The 24,095-nt window shown below is 37.7% G+C and overlaps 1 protein-coding gene across 16 annotated transcripts in view; it reads right to left on the reverse strand.

The window, feature by feature from the left end:
- SYNE1 (spectrin repeat containing nuclear envelope protein 1) overlaps positions 1-24,095 on the reverse strand; it is a 291,558-nt gene that overhangs the window by 80,689 nt on the left and 186,774 nt on the right. For 13 of the 16 annotated variants that reach the window (XM_062640759.1, XM_062640758.1, XM_062640756.1 and 10 more), the window contains 9 exons: positions 22,423-22,605; positions 21,485-21,628; positions 18,003-18,197; positions 16,780-16,920; positions 11,407-11,574; positions 10,602-10,763; positions 9,377-9,571; positions 5,844-6,017; positions 3,810-4,001 (listed from right to left, as the gene is read on the reverse strand). In XM_062640759.1, coding sequence (XP_062496743.1) covers positions 3,810-4,001; positions 5,844-6,017; positions 9,377-9,571; positions 10,602-10,763; positions 11,407-11,574; positions 16,780-16,920; positions 18,003-18,197; positions 21,485-21,628; positions 22,423-22,605 — 1,554 coding nt within the window. The remainder of the gene's footprint in view (positions 1-3,809; positions 4,002-5,843; positions 6,018-9,376; positions 9,572-10,601; positions 10,764-11,406; positions 11,575-16,779; positions 16,921-18,002; positions 18,198-21,484; positions 21,629-22,422; positions 22,606-24,095) is intronic. The other 3 variants (XM_062640761.1, XM_062640765.1, XM_062640763.1) reach the window with 3 other exon arrangements.

The raw sequence follows: 24,095 nt of genomic DNA on the forward strand, positions 1-24,095 counted from the left end.
AACAACAAAAGCAAGAGCTCCTTCACTTTATACTTCTACCATTATATTTTTCCAACTTGAGTGATTAAACAGGCTTTCTGTTTAAGCAAAGCAAAAAAGCACAAATGCATTAACAGTCCCAAAGAATGCTTTATCAACTTCCTGACTTCTGAAATGCATGTTGGTTGCAAATTTAAATTATTTAACAGACAATGTATTGCAGTGTAGGGGTTTTAACATACTAGTTCTAATGTTAAAGCCAGATTTGTAGGTCTGGCTACTTAGATCTACATGCCTCTCTGTGTCTGCAGGCAGAAAATGACTGTAGAGTTTGTGCCTTTTTTTATTAGTATTTAAAAAAAAAAACAAATAAAAAACTTCAAGAGCTAAAGCTGGGAACTTAATTCCTCTCCCCTTTTAGCCTACACATCTCATTTATGTAGGATTCATGTTTTCTGTTATTCAGTTGTTATTCTAAATAGAGTAAGAGCACAAATGTTTCAGACACTACACAAGGCTCTCCAACACAGAAAACACATTCTGCCTTCCAGACAGCCTTTGTCTTGAATCAGGCAAGGACCATCAAGGCCAGAAGTGGCTGAGGAAACCTATTTTGCCTCACCTGGTACTCCTTATAATAACAGTTGGGATGGATCTCTGCCACCAGCATCCCCGGCATCAAGCACTGAAACAGCAAAGTTTTGCTAACAGTAGAAGTCATGTGTAATATTTCAATTTTGGGGACTGAGGAGTATACTGGAAAGGACTTATTAGTGTTACAGGATACAAACTGAAGATGAGCAAAACAAGCAAGCAGGTATCTAGAGCTGGGAAGAACAATTAGCCCTTGCTCTATGAAATAGCTTTGTTTCACTAAGGATTGAGTTTGCAGGTAAACTGTGACACTTCATGAGAACAAGTTTCTAGAAAAGCTGATGTGGTTGGTGTGTAACCAATATGATTATAGGATACCAGATGAGGCAAAGAAAATATTATGGGAGGGATGAAGAGGATATGGATTTTTTTTTTCCTACTAAAAATGAGGAAAATCCCCCAATCTTTCCATAAATTTAAAAAAATAAAATAAAATAAATCTGCTTCTAGGGACAATAGCTGTTCACCTTGTAAATTCTTTTAGAGACCAGTATCAAGTTCTTCATCGCATTTGGCAGCCTGGTTGATTTTAGTCATATTTTGAGTTTCCTCTTCTCTGGGAAGAGGGTTGAGAAGCTATGATTTTGGAATTATACTAAGGCAGAGAAAGAGTAGTCCCTCAGTTCCTGCAATAGCAGAGTGTAAAAGGGATTGTGGCATTGTGGATGCAATGAGGTTTTCCAAATATGTTATCGTATATGCTTTTTAGATCAAAATTATTTGTGAACCAGATTTTATCATTCTCAAGTCAAAGAATATAAATTAAAAAAAAAAAAACACACTTGTATTTTCATTTGAATTCTGTCTGAAGAAACTGTATGACATGTCCTTTAAAAAAGCCAGGGAAATAAATGCTTGAAGCTGTCATTCCTGGGGACTATGCACTCCAGCACAGAAATAATAGGAAAATCCGTGAAGAAAATATGATAGAATTGATCTTTCAAAGGAGTTTAGAATTGTATAAACTTATCTCAACCGTATTTGTCATGTGAAACTTAAATCATCCCTCCCACAGACACTTTGTAAAAAAATGCAGAGAATCTACCCATTGTTTTCTGAGTTTTGTTTTTGTTTTTTTTTCTGCAGAATCCATTCTACTTCTTTGGGTGTTTTTAACAAGTCTATTTATTTTTATTGCCCCTAAGTCACAGAATTTAGTAGATAACAGTAATAATGCAATGTTTTGTATATCTTTCAAAGTGCTTGAAAAATGCTATATTTGGAAACAATGGGTCTGGAACTCTCCTGATCCAGCACGTTTTTGATTATTTTCACTGCTTCATTTTATGAATAAAGAACTTGGTCTCCAAATCCCTTTTTTTCCATGTTAGAGACATTCCTTAATTAAAATTGGAAGAAAAACTGAAATTGCTCCAAGGAAGTCACAGCATCTCACAGTGGCTTCCAAAAAGCTTTGTGCCACAAGAGTAACAGATATGTTGAAAGTCATTTAATGAAAATATAACTCAGTCTTTACTATGTTCTTTGTCTTGCAGTGTAACTTGGGAAGATCCTTCCTTTTCTGGGTGCAGGTTGCTCTATGCCTCTGGATAATTACAAGATTATCAGTAAATCTAGAGACATGTATATGCTGAGTTTCTGAGTGAGCAACAGCACTGTCAACATATAATGTTTCTGAGAGTTAATGGCAGCAGATAGAGTCAGTACTTTTTTGGGCATCTGATGCTTTGAGCCTCAGTTCATAAGAAAAACTTCTGCTTTTCTGTTGTAAAAAAAAACATTATAGAATTTCTCGTTTGAAGAAAAATTGATCAATGACAATTTGAAAATGTTATATTGCCTATATCTATTTTCTTCCAAGATCTGCAAGTGAAGTAAAAAACAGGAAAAGGCTTGCAATTCACAAACTTAAATCTTGCATGCATCTAGCATCTTAAATGCTTCATATTCTACATCCAGAAATTATTTTGTTTTCAATATTAGAAGGGCATTCAAAAATCTTAAAAGTTTAAGTAAACTAAACCACACCACTGTATTCGAAAATGCAGCACATTTTAAAATGCATATTTTAAGATGAATCAAAAAAGGCTGTGATGCCTTTTCATCCACAAGACATCAGAATATACTGTAATATGCCTACATGCTGTCGATAACACTTTTCATTTGCCTAATCATGAGGTTTAATATGCAAGAACAACATTAAAGTTACTTCATCTTAGAGGCAATTGGAATGAATACCTGTCTTTTTCTCTTCCCCTTTATTTTTTTTTTTTGTGTATGTGTTTGTTGTTTTTTTTTTGGTGAAGCTATGGTAAGTTTTATAGTTATCCAGTTGCTTCGGACTAAAAACAGTTCTTAGCATGTCAAGTGACTTTTCAAGCTAACCTTTCAGTAGACTTTAATCTGCATTACAAGCTAGAAATCTTTGAAGCTTATCATGTTTAATTTGCACAGCAAAGCCCAGAAAAGAAGTAAAAGAAAAGGGGGAAGGGAGTCACACCAGGGCAAGCAAATTCAAACCCACTCAGTCACATTACATGGTAGGGTTTCTTGTATGCATTCAGTTCTCCACATGCTAGTTTAACCTAAAGAATAACCAAAAACAACTGTTAAATAAAGCAGACCAATGCTGCTAGGAATAGAAACCTAGGACAAGACTGAGGTTAAATGCATCTTCCTTTTTGTAATACTTCATTTGCTATAATGATGCCACTAAGTATTAGCCAAAGATATATATATATATATGTATATATGTATATATATATATATATATATATACACACACACATTCAAAATGTTTCTTTATCTTGATGTTGTCTGTTCATTGTGTTGTGCATGCTGTATGGAGGAAAGCATGTATTCAGGATTGTCCTTTTGTTGGGGAAGTGATCCTGCCTCAGAACAAATGCAATCTAAAGGGAACTGGGAACAGGAATAGAGTATATTCAGACCAAGCTAATCATTTAGTTTCTTCACTTCTGTCCTTTCAGTGAAGACAGCGAGGTTGGGATAGTTTCACCACGAAGCAGTGCTGGCAACTTAAAAATGATTAATTAAAGTTTGCTAGGCAGTTATTTATTTTGGAGTGTAATTCCATTTACTAACTAAAGATGAATCAGTAAAATATTTCTACTCCTTTGGTCAGTTGCATAAAACTGCTATGAAATCCCCCAACCTCCTACCCACCATGAAACCAGCTGAAAAAAGACACTTACCCGAATGTTGATTTGTTTGTCGTGGAGCACTCTCTGCAGCTCCAAAAGGCTGCCCTTCAGTGTCCTGAGTTTCACAGCCAGCTGCTCTGCCTCGTCCCTGGTATGAGCCTTCCCCTCCATAAGCAAGTTCTCGTTGTGCACAGACAACTCTGACAAGGCTACCACCTTCTGCTCTATTTCAACCAGCATATTCTGCAGCAGCAAAAACAAAGAACCAAAATCATACATTTCTCAGCACCTGTCACGCTTTCCAGCAAGACGACCTGTGGCCTACCTCACTCGTCACCAAGCTAAGGGCAAGTCAGATTATCGTTGATTTGCCTTCCACTTCCTTTCAGAGTCCTTAAGAATATGGTTGCAAATGTTTGCCTTTGCCATTTCTGTTTGCAACCTTTTTCAAAACAGGAAATTAAAAAGTTATTTGAAACAAAGGATTTGTTGTAGAGGAGATGCTCTTTATTTGCACGTTAAAGGTAGGGGTGCCTAAGATGCTAGACTGATATCCATCATAATTAAAAACAGAGCATGCAGCTAGAGTTACTTTCCTCTTCTTTCATGTACATTCAGTGCAATGCTTCCTACCTCCTCCTTTGTGTTGCTCTGGCTAGGTTGATAAGCTTCTCTTCTCACTATTTGCTCTTTCTGATTGGTGCATGATGGACTTAAGGATTTCTGTATAATCCTCTTTAGTCTAAAGGAGACTTAAAGTGACAAAGCTCTGGCATGTTTATTCTCAAAAGCTACTTCCTTGACATTCCATTAACTATTTGCGTATTACAGACATAGTGCATATTTTGATCTTCCAAACTCAAAGCTCACACAATTCTTGAGAAAAAACCTGACATCAAATGTTTTTGCTTCCATAGCAACCATCTAGAATAAACTTACAAATATTCCACCTGAAAGAATGCATACAGGATAAGATGGGCAAAGTCTCTAAGAAGTGGAAACAATATAGAACTTTATATAAAGCTTACTGTATTAAGATGTTAAGAATAAGCAAAAGAATAGCAGTATTAAGTTTTCCACAAAGTTAACCATTCTTTTTGTGTTTTCTATAAATTATATTAAAAAAACAACCAAAAACTGCTTTAATTTCACAGGTGTAATTTATACACAACAACAGCTCCTAAGGATGAGTGATGAAAGAATACACAAGACTGAGCTGACTGAAAATTCCAATAATGAAGCTGTGTCAGTGGAAATTTAACCTGATGTTGAATTCATTGTACTTATAGGAACTTAACTCCCATTTACCCTAAAACAGTCGAGATCCTCAGCTGATAAGAGGCCAATATCCTTTTATATGAAAGGGAATCTTTTGTCCATCTGTCTCTTGTCTGTGTTGCAATTTTAATGGTCATATAGTTCTAAACTCTCATTTAAAAATGGAAAACTCCCACTAATTTGAGAAACTGTATGTTACAACTGATCCAAGTCTTGTTAGCAGAAGTATATGCAATGACTAATGCAGCAAAATGTTTTTCCTCTGTTGTTTTGTATTTCGGGCTGATAACATTAACTACTGAGGATTATAGTTTACTTTTGACTACGGCTAGGGATTAGCCCTGAAGAAAACATAACACTGTCACAGGTACCGCTGCTAGTGTGAGTGTATTCTTCAGCTGGAAAAGGAAGAGTAGGAAAGTACAGTGCAGGTGTTTGTATGCCTAGCAAGGGAGCTGTTCAAAAGCTCTAGCTATAGTGGAGCAAAAACCATAACTGCAGTGAACATACATGTTCTTGCAGTCCAGATATCTTGGTTTTCTACTGCTATGTTTGCATGTGCTTTCTAAAGCACTATGCAATCTTGAACAAGGAATTAATAACAGGCTATATTTTACAAATAATTGATGAAGATAATTGAGCATATAGGAGGTGCTAAGGAGCTCAGAAAATTCTTCCCATTAATATGCTGGCTCATTCCAATCAATAATTAATTGTCTTAACATTTATGTTCCATATTTGACTTTTCACTCAGATAAAACTACGTCAATCCTGTTTGTCTAAACATTCCAGGACTGATAATTTTACCTGACAGTCTACCAGCTGTGCTTCCATATCCATAGGTTCCTCAGGAGCAACCAGAGCACTGTCAAGTGTTGCACGGGTGTTTAGTAGCCAGTGGTCAAGCTCATCAGCTTCACAACGGTACCTTTGAAGAGCCTGCTCTTGGCGCTGTTCTTCCAGCTGCTCGTTCAGTTTTTCCTAGAGGTACAAATTACATTTCAGTTTATAAAAGAAATACGCTACAACAGTCACTTTAAAAAAAACCAAACAAAACAAAAAAAGCCACCCCCTTTCCTTTCATAACTTCTATATATTATTTTTAAACTATAATAAGCCCTTTCTTTGGAACTTGAAAACCCTGACAAAATATTATCTCTTTCAATTGATGAGCACGAGTTTCTGGTGACTGAAATTCTCTTTTGGTTCAGCCACTGTATTTCTACTTCTTTCAGTAAATCTCTGCTATTACAGTCTTCTAAAAGTGAAGTCTTTTCTGCCTCCTCTTGCTGCTGTCCTTTGGATTCCCCTTTACATTGATTCAGTTTGCTCAACTAGCAAACTGTTTTGCTTATGGAAAAAGATACATTTGGATATAGCACCGGGAATAGGCTGCAGGGAAAGGAGAGCAGCTTTGCCTTTTGGGGGAGCTGCAGGCTACCTTATTGTCTCTCAAGAAAGGCACAAAATGAGTACTTCAAGTACCAACAGAGTACTGGTGTGTCTCTGAGCTACTGAGTGTAAAAAGAAGTACGAAGAGCTGTCTACCTTGTCTGGCCTCCTGAAGGATCCCTGTGCCATGGGGTGTGGAAGGACATTAAGGTCCAGTGGCTGCTGCAATAGCTTTGCAGCAATACAGAGGCCTATCAGCTGGTCTATCTATTGGACAGACAGGATCAGCAAGGCTTGCTCACCCTTTAATAGCTCTATATGAATTTGAGAACAGGCTGAACAGGTGGGTGGAGATCAGGGGCACAAAGTCTAGTGAAAGGCCATTAACAACCCTAGCAAGTTTACTGGTGACACAAAATGGGAGAAGTGTCTGATACACCAGATGGATCCCAACAGGCTGAAGAAAGGAGCTGACAGGAACCTCATGAAGTTGAACAAAAGGAAGTGCAAAGTCCTGCACCTGGGAAGGAACAACCCCAGGCAGTATATGCTGGAGGTCAAGTAGATAGAAAGCAGCTTGGCAGAAAAGGATCCTGGGGTTCTGGGTGGACACCAACTTGAGCATGAGCCACCAATGGACCCTTGTGGTAAAGAAGGCTAATGGTGCCCTGGGCTGCACAAAGCGTGCTGTGTCCAGTTCTGGGCTCCCAAGAACAAGTGAGATATGGAGCTTTAGAGAGAATAGAGATGATTTCAGGAATACGAAACAGATAGAATGAGATGGCCAGAGGATACATGGATGTATCAGATAATATGGAACCTAAGCATGCTGCAAATAGTATGGAACAAGAGAAGATTGCACCATATCTGGCTAGGATGAAGTTAAATTCACTGCAACCTGTAGAGTGCTGTGCTTTTTGCAACTGTGGCTAAACCTGTCTGATAACAGAAATGTTTTGGCTATTGCTGAACAATGATTGCACAGAACTAAGGATTTCTTTCCATCTGCCCCTCACAAAAGCCAGTGGGCTGGGGAAGGGCAAAAGGTTGAGAGAGGGCATAACATAGCCAGCACAGCTAAACTGAACTGACCAAAGGGATATTTCATATGAGCTCATGCTCAGCAATAAAAGCCCAGGTAAAAGGGTTAGGGCAGAGGGGCCATTTGTGGTTATGGTATTTGTCTTCGCAACCAACAATATGGTGAGATCCCACTTTCCAGGAAAGTGGCTAAACATCTGCCTGCTGATGGGGAAGTAGTAAATAAGTTCCTCATTTTCCTTTGCTTGCAAGCACAGCTTTTCCTTACCCTATTAAGCTGTCGTTATCTCAATCCATGAATCTTTTTGTCTGCCTTCTATTTTTTCCCCATTCTGCAGGAGAGGGGAGTGAGGGTGAGTGCTTGGCTGCTGGCCAGGGTCAACATACCATACTTCTGTGATGAAGTTCAGACGTGTATGTGCAAGGCAAATCCCTCACACAGGGACATGTTTGCACAGCTTTTCTGAATGCTTGATTTTAATGGGAAATTAATAATTACATGTTAGAATAATTTAAAGAATAATGATAGTTGTTAAGAGCCTCAAATAACCCAGAGCTGAACAGTTCTCAAGCTCTAGGTATTTATATTAGGTTCAGAGAAAGAACAATATTAGCAATCCACACCCTCAACAGCAACATGTTTTTGTTACCTGTTCTATCTGCCTTGCTAAATTTACATTCCTGCAGCAGTATCCTGACAGATTTTATCTGTCAAATCAGAGCTATAAAGTGCACAGGTTATATTACTGAATACTGTCTAATTACCACACATATTTGCTATTATAGCAAAGTAACTGTGAGAATTTTAACAATAGTTGATAGCAGTGTATCTGACTCATGCTTTATCTTGAAATTATTAGTTGGCATCTCCTCCTAAGTACTACCAGGCAGCTTGTAAGATCCTTATTCTGCTTCTAGTCCATTATTTTTACAGAAAAGTAATTTTTATTCCAAGAAGGAAAAACTCAGTGCAATTTTTAAAGAATAACAAAGATATTTTCTCTGGACTTATTCAGGTCACTGTACAGAACTAATACAGTTGATGCACCCTGGGGACTCCCCTGTAACTCAGTGTTGTGGTTTAACCCCAGCCAGCAACTAACCATGGCTTAGTTCCACAGAGTCAGTTCTCACTCAGTCTCTCAGAATCAACTGATGCTGGAAATAACAGCAGTTGCCGTGTCTGTGAATTCACTGCTGCAGTTCTTAGCAGGACAGCAGCAAAGCTGCCCTTCAATGTTCCAAGTAGCCAAACTAATGTAGCCAGCATTAGCATGACTGTATGTTCTCACGTATATAATTCACACAGCAACATTCCTATACACAAAGGACTTTTTAAAAATTACCTTAGTTTTGAAATATTTTTGGTAAAGCTGGTAGACAAAGAAATAAAGGGTTGCATCTTTCATGATAGAAGTCTGCATACCGATCACTGGTAAGATGAGCACAGACAACAATGGAACACTTTAGAAGAGGTGTTATTTCTTGTTTTAGGCTTCCTCCCTTCTCAGAGAGGTGGCTCCTTAAAATTTTGTTGTAGGTAACATGACTTTTGATACCTGCACTTCCTTACTTCTCCTGTGGAGAACAAGGAATACCAAGGGAACCTACTGAGAAAATGTCAATGTGGATATTAAAAACCAAATAAACTTATATATGTATATATTACGTAACTCCTGAAGTGTGTTTCCAAGTTCCTTCTGGTTGCTTACCACTTAGAATTAAGATAAGGGGTTTGTTAAAAAGAATGACAGTTTATTAGTGAAAGGAATTGTGAGAAATGAGCAGAACTAAATCTACTTTTTCAATTATCATCACTCAGTGGTGACTGAGAACTTCAGTGAAAGTAAAGGTCTGCCAAAAGTGGCTCTCAAAATCTGGAACATGACCCACTTCTACAGTTGTACCTCTAATAGTTGTCGTTTTCCTGATGCCTTCATTCGAATTGTGGCCATTCGTTCTGCCAAGACCGTGAGAGTGGATTGCAATGCCAGCTGATCAGCAGCTTCTGCATCCAGTGGTTCTGAAACCAGCTCCTGGGCTAATGATGTCTGAAGCTCAGTGATTTCTTCTTGTAACATCAAAATCTCATCCATCAAAGCCTATTTAGAAATGAGACCAGAGGAAGTATTTCCTTCATTTATCAGTGAGATACAGATCTATTCTTCTAAAAAATTTTAGGCAGGGTATTCTAGTAGATACAGTGGAGATGATGAACAAGTTAGTGAGTGTATGTTTGTGAGAGAGAAATAACGGCACGAGTTAGCTTCCAGCCTGAAATTTACTAATTCCACAAAGAACATCCAGCAATATATGTAAACATCCAGGGATTAACTCCATGGTGTAAAAGAAGTTACTACCACCATTCTTATCCCATAGAACAGTTTCCAAGATGCCTACAATAGGATGCTGCATTACCAATACCTTAGAGCAGATACTCTACCTTCATGTCTGACAGTGTACACATTGGATGCACAGGACATAAGACAGTGCTACAAAAGCCAAAAGTTTTCCTTTTCAGGTCATGGAGTTCCTACTGAAATGAAAACTGCCCCTACCACATAGTTTCAAGCTATCAAATAGAAGGCTTAGTTAATTACAACTTGGACAGATGTTAATTGACAGATTGGTTAATTGACAAAATATTCTCTAACCAGGATGCCATTTCTCAAGAGGAATGGGAGGGATTTTTTTGTACGCTCTAGATTGCTTTGTTCAACAAAGCAAAGATTGCATTTAGATCAATTTAACATGCATCAGTATTGGTTATGATCTTAGTAAACTTGGAAACATAAAGAGTCCAATGTATGCTAGCAGCACTGATGCTGAAGAACAGTATCTGTAGGTGGCAGTGAACACCATCTCTGACAAAAGATTTTGCTGAAAATTTTGACTGGACAAACTTACTGTTTAGTCTAGTTTTTTAAAAGGCTCTTTATTAAAAGAATCCACATTACACCATCTTTAGAACAGCAGAAGTCCAGAAAGTTGTATGAAACAGAGAAGTTTCATACAACTAATGCATGTTTTTGAGGCATCCAGCTGTGAAGAATGCTGCTTTCTAAGAAAAGGGAACTAAAGATATATGCTTAATGCATGCCCTCCCTCTATTTGTCACATGTAAATTTTTACCTGATGTTCAGCCATCTGGCTCTCTGGGCTTTTGGCTGGTTCCAGACTCTCATTTAATTTGATCTCAATGCTCTCCATTTTTGTGGATATAGACTGGAGTGTGTCCTGGTACTTCTGCTGACGCTCAAGAGCTTCATAGAGGGTACGCTGCTTTTCACTGATCTGAAAAGAAATGGAAGGTATAAATTGTGACCTCTGATATAAAATTTACTCTTTCTTCTGCTTCTTACATCCCTAGGCTTACCAGACTAAATCCAAGAACTTGGCACAAGTTTTCAAAAGTATAAATTATAAGGGATTATTTATTTTAGATTTTACGTACTCAAACATGTGGATATGTACTATTTGCTAGATGTAGTTCTTAATATCCCATAATAGCTAATGTGCCTCTGCAAAGAGTTAAAATTTATAGCATGCAAACAAAACCTTGATCACTGTCATACTTCACTGAATTATTATGCTGCACTACTATGTAAAATGTGTTAAGCTGACTCAGTACTTGAGGAAACTGGATTCTTGGGCCTTTTTTTGCCAGCTCATCCAGCATGAGTGGATTTCCCTGTTAGGTTATGCAATGTAGTCTTAACAATAGCTGCCTTCAGAAATATTTGCCATCAGCCTTAATGACTTAATGGAGGTCTATCCAAAACCAGGCTTCCAAACAAAGAACAAAAGAAAATAACATCACAACTAACAATTCTTGTTTCTGCTTGAAAACCAAGAATTGCAGAGAAGAATATTAACCAGTTCTTTGCATTTTATTCCTTACAAACTATTTCTTTGAACCCTTCAAATGAAGACTTACCACATTTTTCAGTGTTTCCCAAGAACGCTGCAAATCATCCAATTTGGCACTAGCAGCTGTTTCTAAGCCTGGCTCATAAAACTCCTGGGTGGCTGAAGTGCTGGGTTGAATTTTAGCAGCTTCTGTCTGCAACTGTTCAGCAGATAAGGCTTGGTAATAAGCAATGTCCTACAAGCATGAAGCACATTATGGCACTTTCAAAATGAAAGCTACTATGTAGCATTCCCCCCGTGTACTGTCCCATTGCATGTCCATTAAAATAAAACCCTCAAAAAGACAAAACCACCAGAAAACCTTTGAGCAACACAGTAAATAAATATTAAAGAGTAGAACACTAAGTATGGCCTGGAGCTTCACTATGAAGACCACTGTAGATGCATTTTTTTTCATGATCATATTGGCTGGGAGACACAGGAGGCAGCTATGGACAGACATGGAAAGGCTGGAAAGGGAGTGCTATTAGTGGGAGCATTGTTCTAGCATCATCGCAACGGACAGCAGGGTATGGCATGGTAGGTGACAAGGAATGTCATTCCAACGAACACAGAGAAGGCAACAGAAGAACAAAAAAGGAACATGTTGAAGAACTAGTCAATGATGTAAGACAGAGTACAAAACACTAGCTTATAGTAAGCTTTCAAACAAATAGATATTCTTGGCTAACTTACAAAAGATAGTGGGAAAAGGGACCAGAATTGCCACTAGAAAGGGGCAAATGTTCAAACCACCACTTAAAATTCAGGGTGGAACTGTTTCACAGCAGACATTCCATATTCAGTGCGTGGGGATTCCTTCAACTATTACAGGTGACAATTAAAAAAATATACAGAAAATTTAAGGAAACATGCACAGTATCTATATTTAAGTCAGGAAAGCAGACTTAACAACAAGGATTATTTAAAACAAAACCATGTAATAAGAGTTACCACCACATCTATTTGGAAGCTGAGAAACACTGCAGCCTTCCTTCTTCTCACTTAGTAGCCTTACTTTGTGAACTATGTCCAGACCATGCAACCCAGCAGCTATTATTCAGTTTCCTCAACAACTCTGCATTTTTAAATGCCCCTAGTTGCTCAAAATCTACTGGAAAGTTTGTTTGGAAAATCCTCCTCCGATGATTTCAAATTTCCCTGTTTCTGACTTTGTAGGATAGGGATGAAAATCCAGCAGGTTGAGCAACGTGACTGAGAAAACTAAGTGCCTTTCACCTGGCAGCTTACAAAGCTGTGTCTACCAAACAGACTGCAAACCCTTTACTGTACTGCAAATACAAAAGTGTGTGTATAAATACAAATCCCCAGAGAGTGAAAGGAATTAAATAGAGTTGGTGGCTCTTCTCCAGGGCCCAGTACTGGAGCCAGTTTTGTTTAACGTCTTTGTAGCAAGGTGGGTGTTGGTCTCTTCTCCCAGGTTAACAAGTGATAGGACAAGAGGAAATGGCCTCAAGCTGTACCAGAAGACGTTTAGATTGGATACTAGGAAAAACCTCTTCTCCAATAGATTTGTCAAGCATTGGAACAGGATGCTCAGGGAAATAGTTGAGTTGCCATCCCTGAAGGCACGTTAAAACACTTGTGGTGCTTAGAGACATGGTTTAGTGGTGGACTTGGCAGTGCTTGATTATCAGTTGGACTCATCCTTAAAGGTCTTTTCCAACCTAAATGATTTAATGATTCTATTTTATACCTGAAAGGAAAGTGCAAAGATGACAGAGCTAGGCTTTTTTAAATGTTGCCCAGTGACAGGACAAGGGACTATGGGCACAAACTGAAACACAGGAAGTTCCCTCTGAACATCAGGAAACACTTTTTTACTGTAAGGGTTACTGACCACTGCAACAGACTGCCCCCAGAAGTTGTGGAGTCTCCATCCTTGGAGATACTCAAAACCCACCTGAATATAGTCCCAGACAACCTGCTGTATGTGGCCTAGCTTGAGAAAAGGCGTTGGAGCAGACAACCTCCAGAGGTCCCTTCCAGCCCAAGTTGTCCCGTGATTCTGTATAGGTGTATACAAGTCAGGTACTACACAAGACTGTATCTGTGGTACTAGATCTCCAAGTATATTTAGGATCCTAACTTGGAGCAGAATCTTTATTTCCCAATGTAATTTCACTATCTTATCTAATACTGTACGTGAACAAAACAAAACAAGCTCTGGAAGAGTACAGGAACAAGGTCACTCCCATCAAACTGTCCAAAAGGGGCAGACGAGGTACTTCTTCCGAGGCAATAATACAGAAAATTGAACAATTTCATGATAAAAGTTATTTCTGATGTCCAGGAGCTAATAGGGAATAGGTAACAGCTTAGCACACCATTCGTTACTGCAATTTCAGAATCTTTTACTCTGACCACAAGTGATCTTTCCATGTCACAGTGAAAAATTGCAACAGTACAGGCAACTTCTCATTTTGCCTTATCAGCAGCTACTCTCCAACCCTTAGCTAGCCCTCTCTCAAGACCAACAGAAAAACTGGGCTTCTGCGACTTCTTAATCATGGTTTCCAGAATAAAAAGCTTGCTTTTACAGAGAAAGAAAAGCAACCGCTTCCTCCATCAACTACTTTCTGGAGTATACATGACAGTTTCTTTCTGGCAGGGCTTTCAGATAATGGTAGTGTGAATCCAGATGTTCTTACATGTAACAGATTTTGTTGCCCCCGCAAAAGGCCCTAACAGATCATGCCTGCTTTTGTGAAAATTAGCCAAACAGTACTCAGGCTTTGTTATTAGGATGTAGGAGCAAAGGGTGTGTTTAGATTTCAAAGGATATTTAACAAGGGCTGTTGCACTCTAGGTGAGTTTTTGTAAGGGAAGGAGAAAGAATAATTAAGTAAGCTGTGTACAAGGAGATAAAAAGACATTTAATAGTGACCCGGTCCTGAAGACCTGAATCACAGCATCAGCTGTGGCTTCAAAGGCTTTCTGACAACACTTCAGCTTTTGCAATTCAATTGTGCTGCACTGCCTATCTGGAAAAAGAAGTTTTTAAAAATGTGCCAAATTTTAATCAACTACGTTTGGGTAAAGGTGAGAAGTTTTAACGCCAAAGGCTTCCCATTCAGTACTGCAGCAGATGAAGTGCCTGATTTTGCTATACATCAAAATAAACTGCATTGAAGGACTGTTATCTGTTGCTGAAATGTATACTATGAAACTCCTCAGCCTTCTTACAGTTAACATTTTTATAGTTCCCCACCCACCCCATTGTTCTTAGAGGAGTTTCAGTACAAAACTAACAACATGGGCACCTGCTAACAGTGCTAAATCTGTCATTTTCTTGTATTTATGGTCTTGCTTTACTTTATTTCAATACACAGAACCAGTATTTCCACCAATACGCAGTTGGCATTTGTTTTATATTTTCATTACTTGTTAGTAATGTAAAACAGTGCATAGATGTCTGAATTCAGAATAACTACATTTCACCATTAAGAGACACTAGGAAACGATGAAAGACTGTGCAAAGATAGGCACGAATTTAAAAAATAGCCTTAACATCCAACCCTCTCCTCCTCATCCCCTACTTCATGAAATCTTCTCTTTTTCAAAGACTAAATTAATGTAATTATTTACTTTCTAGAGCTCCTGTTCACATGTTTTTTCTGGTACTTTGCAGGTTATCTTCCTGTGACTTTTTTTTCTGTTAATGCTGGCTACTTTATATAACAAAAGATTTTCAAATTAGTTCTGCTGAGTGTCAGTGAATACATAATATTTTTTAATTTACATTTAAGACCCTAATTAACTAATCTCTAGTTTTTTCTTTTTCTTTTTTTTAACCAACCTTCTTTCCTGAAGTGTCCGTGGGCATTCATCATGGTCAGCACTGGCACTTTCACAGCTTCTTTAGTTTCAACATCATGTGAGTGTGAACCTAAGCATTTTGTAAGCCACTACATTTTGGATCGTTCTTCCGCTTATTTTTTAGTATGTTCAGATCATTTCAACACTAACCACACTGAAGAAACCTTAATCTGTATGTTTTTTAGATTATAACACCATCAATTTTATCTCTTTCAAAAATATTCTGCTAAATAAAAAACATCTTGTTAAATTTTGCCATAGTAAATCACAGGTTCTAAATTTTGTATTTTGATGTCACCTCACGGTGAAACAGCATTTTTGCTAGGTTTTCCTTATTATTTGAGATACTGGAGCTGTTAGTCTGATTTTTCATTTTCAGAGAAATGTAAGGAACTGATATTGGCTTCATTTATTGGGAAGCAAGATGATCTTGGTCCTTTAATTATTTCACTGATTAACACTGTCTAAGATTTCTGTGATGAAATATATAGCTGTCTTTTTACTGTAAGTAAACTTTACTGGAAAATTTCTGATTATATGAAAGAACACTAGAAAAATCCTTCTAATTAATTACATAACTTTTTTATTTTTCTGTTGAAGATTCTGTCACCAGTCTTACTATTTTACCTTAATATTCTTCCTTATGTCTGTTCATGAAAACGAATTATTCATATTTAGCAACTTCTGTAGCACATATGTATCTTTGAAATTAGTGGAAGGAATCAGTGGGCATCTTGCTCAAACCTTTCTAATTCTACTCAGCCATGAAACACAATGCATTCTACCCCTTAAGTCTGCAGTGGTCAATTTTGAAGAATTAGCAATTAAAAAAAAAACAACCACAAAACCCACAACATGATGAATTCAGAGATATGGTGACTGCCCCTAAGGCTCAACTCTAAACTTTTAGAGCTTAATATTTTTCATGTGCTTTCATGTGCATGATGCTTCATATGCTAGATTCACTGCTTATTAGACCCCTCAGTTTTAATTTAAAAATCTAACTTCAGTGGTTTCACTGATCTGCCACTTGAAACAGACTGACACAGAAAGCATGGAATGAACAATACATAAAAAAAAAAAGAAACAAACCATGAAAGTTAATACTTTAAATGGTATTAAGATATTAGCGTGTGACTTCAATGTTACAATGCCATTGATACAGTAAGATAGATATGTATGGACATAATGCAATGTTTTATTATGTGAACTACAAAATTGCATTTCTTCTCAGGATGCAAGATTCCATTAAGTACTACTGACAAAATAAAAATAAGGTTATAAATAGAAAACAGTAGTGACATGCAAGAGCTTTGTCAATTCAAATCTATTTTTAAAAACAGCAAATAGCTTTAACACCCGATTTATGCATTTTAAACTCAGAAGTCAGTATATGCATCCATTTTGAATTACAGCCTGAAGGTTCAGTTAGGTTAGAGGTTAAGCCTCAGTTCCTTGGAGCTGTAGGTAAATATTATTTCAGAAGATTAAATAAACCACCTGTGGAATGGAACCATGCATGTCTGAGATTAAAGCTGAATGAATGCCAAGAGGGAGGTACCTGGTTAACAGAAGCATCTGTATTAGCCACAGGTGAAGGAGAGCGACAGGCAGGTGGAGAAGATATCTCACTGTTGGTTCCCTCCTCCCCAGACTCCTCAGTGACAGGGGATAGCAGCGTGTGACAGCGACCAGCAGTCATCTGCCACAGGAAAAGCAACCCCAGAGCACAGGAAGAAAAATCAGTTACCTCAACTTACGTTTGACTTAGACTGAGATAAAAACAAACAAAAACAACAAAAAAAAAACCAACACATGGCCAGAATTACCATGTCATTATTTGGTCATGCTTCATGCTCTTAATTTACCAGTTTAAAAATCTTGTTGAATTAACAGTATCATTTACTTGTCAGACTTCAGTATAAATATGCTTTCCTGTACCCTAGCAAATTTAAAAGAAATTGTATAGCAAACAACTCAATAATAGTAAATTAGGGTTTGGCTGTATGTCTTCTAATACAATCACTGCTGCATATGGAAATACTGTGGAGAGCTACAGAATAATGCAGTATTGGCCTCGGTATCCAGGCTTGGTTAGAACAAGGAACAGACTTGGAATATAAAATACACACAGTCCAGTAGCAACATACTATTCTTGCTCCCCCAATGCTGTTATACAATGAAAAATCCTGAAATCAGCACTCTATTTTCACTCAGATAAAAATCTCAATACCATCAGCAGTATATTTGTAATGAGATCCAGTTAGAAACAAAGGCAGGCAGAGTAATTTAAACATGAGGCCTACGGCAGTACTTAGCCAGCTTTCATTTCCAACACCATCATCTGAAAATATAGCAGCATATTGTAAATTATCACATCAATATTTTAAGAGCTTTAAAAATACAGTGTGTAAAACCGATCCACTGCAACGTTACAAAATATTTAATCTGATTTCATCTCATTCCTGCAATTCAGTACTTTTTCAGTGTTTGCTCTTACATGCTGACAGCTACAAAAAAGCACTGGATTTGCATCTTCTTATGGAAAACTTCCACTGGTATATGTCTGTTAAATAACTTCACCCTTTATGAAGAAGTCTTGAAAAACCACATAAAGCAAACTACAGGAAAGGGAAGCTGCAACTTGTTTGGTTTGCCACACTTCCAGCCATTTCAAAATCAAAATGTATATGTAACCTGTGGCAATTTGCTGCACAGGAGTATTGCAATGATGCAAAAGCAAGCAGCTGAGATGAACAGTACCAAGACCAAAGCATTCCTTACCATAACCACCGAGGGATGAGCAGAGTGTGCTGGGAGCAGGTCTGAATCCAGCTCCTCCATTCCCTCTGAAAGCCCCTCCACTTCTGTCACTGTTAGCAGCATTGTGGCATGTTTTGCTTTCATTGTCAGCATCTTGCACTTTGAATTCAAAGAAGCGATTTGCTCCTGGTATCCTTTGATCTTCTGAGCCAGCTCCTGAGGAAACATTTTTTTTTTCCCTTATGCAGAGGCTGCCCATAAAGGCCACAGGACTCGCAGCATTTCAGCTTTCCTGGCAAATGCAAGCTCTCCCCTCCAAGCCCAGCCAATAACATCACGGCACTGCCTCTCCGGAGCCCTGCATAAGCTGCCGCTAGCTGACAAGCAGGATGTTGATAGTGGAGGGAACAAGTCAGGCTGCGTCTGGCTGCAGAGCTAAACCGCAGAACCGAGAGCTTTGAGGCAAAACCGGAAAAATGCTGCAAAGGCTCTGTGTGCATGATAATCACAGAGGGAAGGGAGGGATGCCTCACGCTCGCATCCAGCCTGAACCTTACATGAAGTTTATTAGCTTCAGACTGCAGAAAAGGGAAATGTGTCTCCTTCTTCCTGTCCTACTTTTTCCCCTATTTCCATTTATCTGAGGAAGATGAAGCTTCTCCACATAGTGCATGCCACGGAAACGAGGCTATGTGGTAACCACTGTAAAAAATGCCCCATTCAGCTCTTGACAGAACGAATTAATTGTTCAAACAATAACTCACAGGGTGTAACAACATCAAATGTGATAGGCACAATCAGTCACGTAATAAGATTAAATGCAGACTGGGTCACTTTTTGCCACTGTTTGAATAAGCTGTGGTTTAATCTTGTTATGGCTATAAAGGGGTCTATCTGTATGGCCAAACACCATCATATATTTAAGTTTAGTTGGATAAGAAAGACTGAAATGAACAATGAACAACCTTAGAAACTGACTTGTCTTCTCTCCTGCCCTGTACTGCAACCCAGTTTGCTGTCCAGCCTCAAAGCTTTCAACTAATAAAGTAAATAAACAAAAAAGCAATGCTGGAAGATTTTAGTATTTCTGCCAAAGCTATTGCTCCTGTTTCCACAGAGATTCAATAATATGAATTTCAATCTATAAAATGAAAAGGACATTTGTATAAGCTTGCCTGCTAAGCCAGTGATTATTCATTCAAATATACTGCTTTATTTATTTGATTTTATCTCTTCAACAAACACAAGTTTTCAAGGAAAAATAGGAAGAGAAGTTGCAAGATCTAATAGGTATAATAAAAGAATAATTAAAATATCTTGTACAAAGTAAATTTAAAAAGTAAATAAAAGTAAATGAAAAGTAATGCTTCAGGCTGGTAAAATGAAATATTTTTTTTTTGGGGGGGGGGGGGCTGCATAACATTTTCTGGAAATTATTTTCTCAAAACCACAGTGCAGAACAGTCATAGTGAGGAATACAGAGATCAAAATGGAAGCAGCACAAGAACTGAGGATGACACTTTACTGCCTGGGTTACAATGGCACCTGGTCAGTGTCTGCCATGTAAATAATAAAAGGAGCTCTCCTGAAGCGCCAAGACTTACCCTGGGGACTAAGCAAAGTCTGGAGTATAAAACATCAACTAGATCAATCAAAAACCCAACTGCAATTAAATTAAGCCATAATTTTAATGTCTAGCAGCTGGTATAGTGCTCTCTTTGGCAGGTACCAGTCATTCACTAATGCTTAATGAATGACACCTCTGAGGCTCAGTAAGAAATTATCATCATTCAATATACTCACTTAATTCCATCATCATTATTGAGCTGCAATAACATTTGTGGCATTAATTTCAAATGCACTGTGTATCTAACATATTGAAAACAAGGAAAAGGAGGGAAAAATGTGATTGTGAAAAACCCCTGAAGTGACTTATAAAAGTAATGCTGTATGAAATACTGTATTATCCATTAAAATAATTCAAAAGTATGGAGATACTTGCCCAATTTTTATATGAAAGTCTGAATAAGCACAGGTCAATAAACAGTTTCAGAGTGTTACATGCAGAGCAATACAAGATTCCTACAAATCAAGTTGTATTTTGCTTCTACTATCTTTCTCTTAGTTTAATTCTAAATATAACTACTACAAACATCCCTTTCAGTTCTTGTCCATGCAGGCTTCAACAGGGAATCTGGAACTGAAGTTTTCTTAAATTAAAAACACCTGTAATAAGCATCTTGATGAACTTGCCTTTCAAAGTAGTTTTTGAAGTAATATAGGGTATGAAATATACCCTTTATGCTATGCATTTCCACAGATTTTTGGCAGACAAAATATGAGCCAAAACCATGCATCTCAATCTCTCAAAACTCCTTACCCCTAAATGGGGAAAGCTTGCAAGTATGAAACCTGTCCACTCTGGCTGATCTCCACATGTGCAATAGAGTAAAGCTGCTATTTTCCCACAGACATTTAGAAAGACTCATAGCACTGAACTTGTTCAAATGCAGATGAAATTTCAAGCTGCCCCATTTGGAATTCCTTCCTCTCTGCAGCATCATTCCTTCCTCTAGGAATATTACCCTGTACCACTGAAGTCACTTTCCTGTGTTTGCCATTCCAGAACATTTGACTGGAGAATAGTAGCATTATTAATTCAGTACTAAAACCCCGGAAGTGTTTGTTTAACCAAACTGCTCTGCATTTACACCAAGTAACTTCTGTAACAACTGGATAGTAAATGAACAATGCATTTAACATTAGGTTATATTACACTATAGCACAGCTTTAATTCTCATGTAAAGAAATGGTGCCATCTAGTGCCAAAAGTAACATATATAGATAATGGTACATCTTTTATCCCAAGAACTCAGGAGCTTCAATGCCAGCACAGCAAGGCTGCACAGAGACTATCCTGACTCATTCAAAGGCTGACAATCAATGGGCTTGAGGACAGGACCTGTAAATCCACAGGACAAAACTCTTCCCAACAACTTTAAAAGAAGCCTTTGGAGTCAACATTGCAGAGTTTCCCTCAAAATCAACTGTGTTTTTCCTGTGATTCATGTCCCCTGATGTTTTTTTACAGAATGTTACTGGCATGGAAATGAGTAATTACTTCAGGATATACACATATATAAATATATATTACATATATGAGAATCACTGAACTACCCGTGCTCACTTGATCAACTGCTCAACATTAACTTCTGGGACACTCCTTAGCTAAGCACCTATGTTAACTGTCCCTCAGTTATGCAGTGCTTTAGTTTGTCACAATTTTGCCTGGAGATTAAGACATATCTAACTGAACAAGCAAATGAATGCTCCACACTGTACCAATACTGTAAGTTTCCTATCTGGTACTGCATCTATCTGCTCAACTAGCCTTAAGCAAGCCTGAGAAGCTACTCACATAATTAACGACCATTGCTTATGAAAAGTTTTTTTGGGTCCCTGAGCTGCCTTTGACCCCATGCTGTTGCATTTTGCTCTCCTACCTCATGACGTGAAATCTGGACCTGAAGTTCCTGGATGTTGCCGGTTGCTATTGGCTTGTCTTGGATCTCATGATGGGCACTCTCTATCATTTGCTGTAAATGTTTCATTTCTTGCTCATATTGCTCATACTGAACAACTGCTTCCTAGAGAGGCGGAAAAGAAAATTGAGTGTCTACATGAATATAAATATTTATTTATTCCAAGCATGTCTGATTTCCCTTCTGATGTGTAGCAAACTTAATCTATCTGGTATTTGTATCTGAATATGCAAAGCAGGAATATAGTCAGGGAAAAGTCCATTCAGAAATATTACACTTAAGTAGCATCAATTATCCTTAATAACTCTTGCTATTAAAACCTTATTCTTCTCTGGAAATACCTTTTACATGTTTAATTATGAATTCAAACAATCAAACAAAACTTAGTTTTCTTGTATTTAACAAAACTTGAAAATGCAAATATCATAGATGCTGAATGACTCCAAAGTCAGAAAGAAAAAATATATACATTTTAAGTAATAATAAAAAAAAAAATCCTAGAAAGCTATTTAATTAACTCAACAGTTTCTATGCAATCCCAAGCTGTTGATGTTATAATGATATATTAATTTCATTAACTGGATTATATGTATTATAAAATTAACCTGCATGCAATTTATATTAGCTATTTGTCTACTTAAACCTAACAGTATTACAAAAAGCACAAGATCAAGGACAGAACCGAGATGAAAGTCTGATGAAAGTCTAATCAACAATTAACATGCTCATGACTATTAGAACCCCCAAAAACACAGAGAAATGAAAACATACTAGGGAACTTCTTAATGGCACCTACATGAAAAAGAGTAATGCACAGAGATAAAAAATTCTCTGCACTAGGGCTTGTACGGCACTGTTCAAGTTATCCAGAGTAATTTCTGGGATGGAGTGCCACCTACCTGCATGATGTTGCACTGCTGGATGGCAGTGTGCTGCAGGTGGCTGGCCTCCTCTTGGAGCCTGAGGGCACTGTGGCATATTGGCAGGCCAGTTACCACCTCTTCAGGAATCCTCAGGGCACTCTGACAGACTTGTACTGAATGAACTTTTGGCTTCAGTGACTCCATTTCAGACAACAGATGCTAGAAACAAAGTGACACAATAAACCAGTATTGCAGATCTTTCAGAGCATTTAATGCAGCAAAGGAAAAAAATAATGATGAGTTCAAGGACTAAAGCAAACAAATTTAATTATTTTCTAAATTGAATATAATCAGAACACATTTTGTCTGGAATTATTCATTCTGAAATGAGCATTCTTCTAAATATTAGTTAAGCAAAAAGCCCATGTAATAGAAATAAAAATATTCATTAAAAAGCACAGTAATAACTATTTCTAAGTATCTAACTAGAAAATATTTCTGTTAACATATTTGAAAAAAAAAACCTTTACAAAATCCACAAATCAAAGCAGCATAGGAATCATTTATGTATACACATATTTTAATGTTAAAATCCAACTCCCTGCTAAGACAGAAGTACATTTTCAAACCAGCAAATGGAGCCTGTTTTGTTCACAGCCTTCTTTTGAAAGTAAAAGCCATGGCTGAAAACGTTATTTAAAATGCAAAAGACAATCAACAGAAAGAAACACAGCTACACAGAAATTTTGTTCTCTGAATAACCACTGGCTGGGTGCCTTTGTTAATAGTCTCTATTCCATTCACGTCCACTCAAGCTGTCTGTTCATATGTACGAGAAGGGTCTAAGTGTAATGACTGGTGAATAGATTTGACCAACATTCTTTTTATCTTCACTAGGTGGTGTTAATGTATTTACAGGTAAAAAAAGAAAAAATGATTAAAGAAAAAGAAAAGAAAGGAAAAAAAAAAAGGCAAAGTTGTTGAAAGGGGCCTTAGCACATTAGGAAAGAATTTCAGCTAGACAATGTATGTGGCAAACAGGGATAAAAAGATTGGTCATCTCCCTTCCCTTATACCATATGCATTAAGACAGCTAAATACGTCTGAAGTGCATGCTGATGAGAGGATTGTGATTTACTCTTTATTTCTGTGCCTTCATGACATATGGTGGATAATCTAAACAGAGATTTGGTATAAAGGCCTATTCTTCAGCCATCACAGGTGCGGCCTCTTCTCTGGCAGGCCCTATATGCTGGCAAAGGTGCCTTTATTGCGCAGTCAGCACCCAGAGGTACTCTGGGGGCTGCATGCCAGCCAGGCACTCTCCAATACCCACTCTCTGGTCTGGTGAAACAGGTTGGCAGTGGCTACAGCCTCTTTCTGTACAAAATAAATCTGTACTGTGAGACCTGCTACAGCCAGAACAAAGAATACACATAAAAAACAATGTAAACTCCACATTCCTTTACTCTTACAGTGGGTGATGTGTTTCACTTACACTCTTCAACAACACATTGTGAAATTTGAATGCAAGTCCCTAAATAAAGACTGCATATTTTAATCAAGTGAAAGCTCTGCAAATTTACCTTCCATCCAAATGTTTTTCCTGGAGATTTTAACCTTAAAATGGATCTGTTGACATTTAATTTCAACAGCAGACTAAGACAGCTATATCTCTGTATTAGCCTGCAGCAAAAAATATTCCTTAA

This window comes from Pezoporus occidentalis, unplaced genomic scaffold (genome assembly GCF_034315485.1).
Source record: "Pezoporus occidentalis ecotype Australia unplaced genomic scaffold, CSIRO_AGI_Poc_V1 ctg67, whole genome shotgun sequence".
Classification (NCBI taxonomy): Eukaryota; Metazoa; Chordata; class Aves; order Psittaciformes; family Psittacidae; genus Pezoporus; species Pezoporus occidentalis.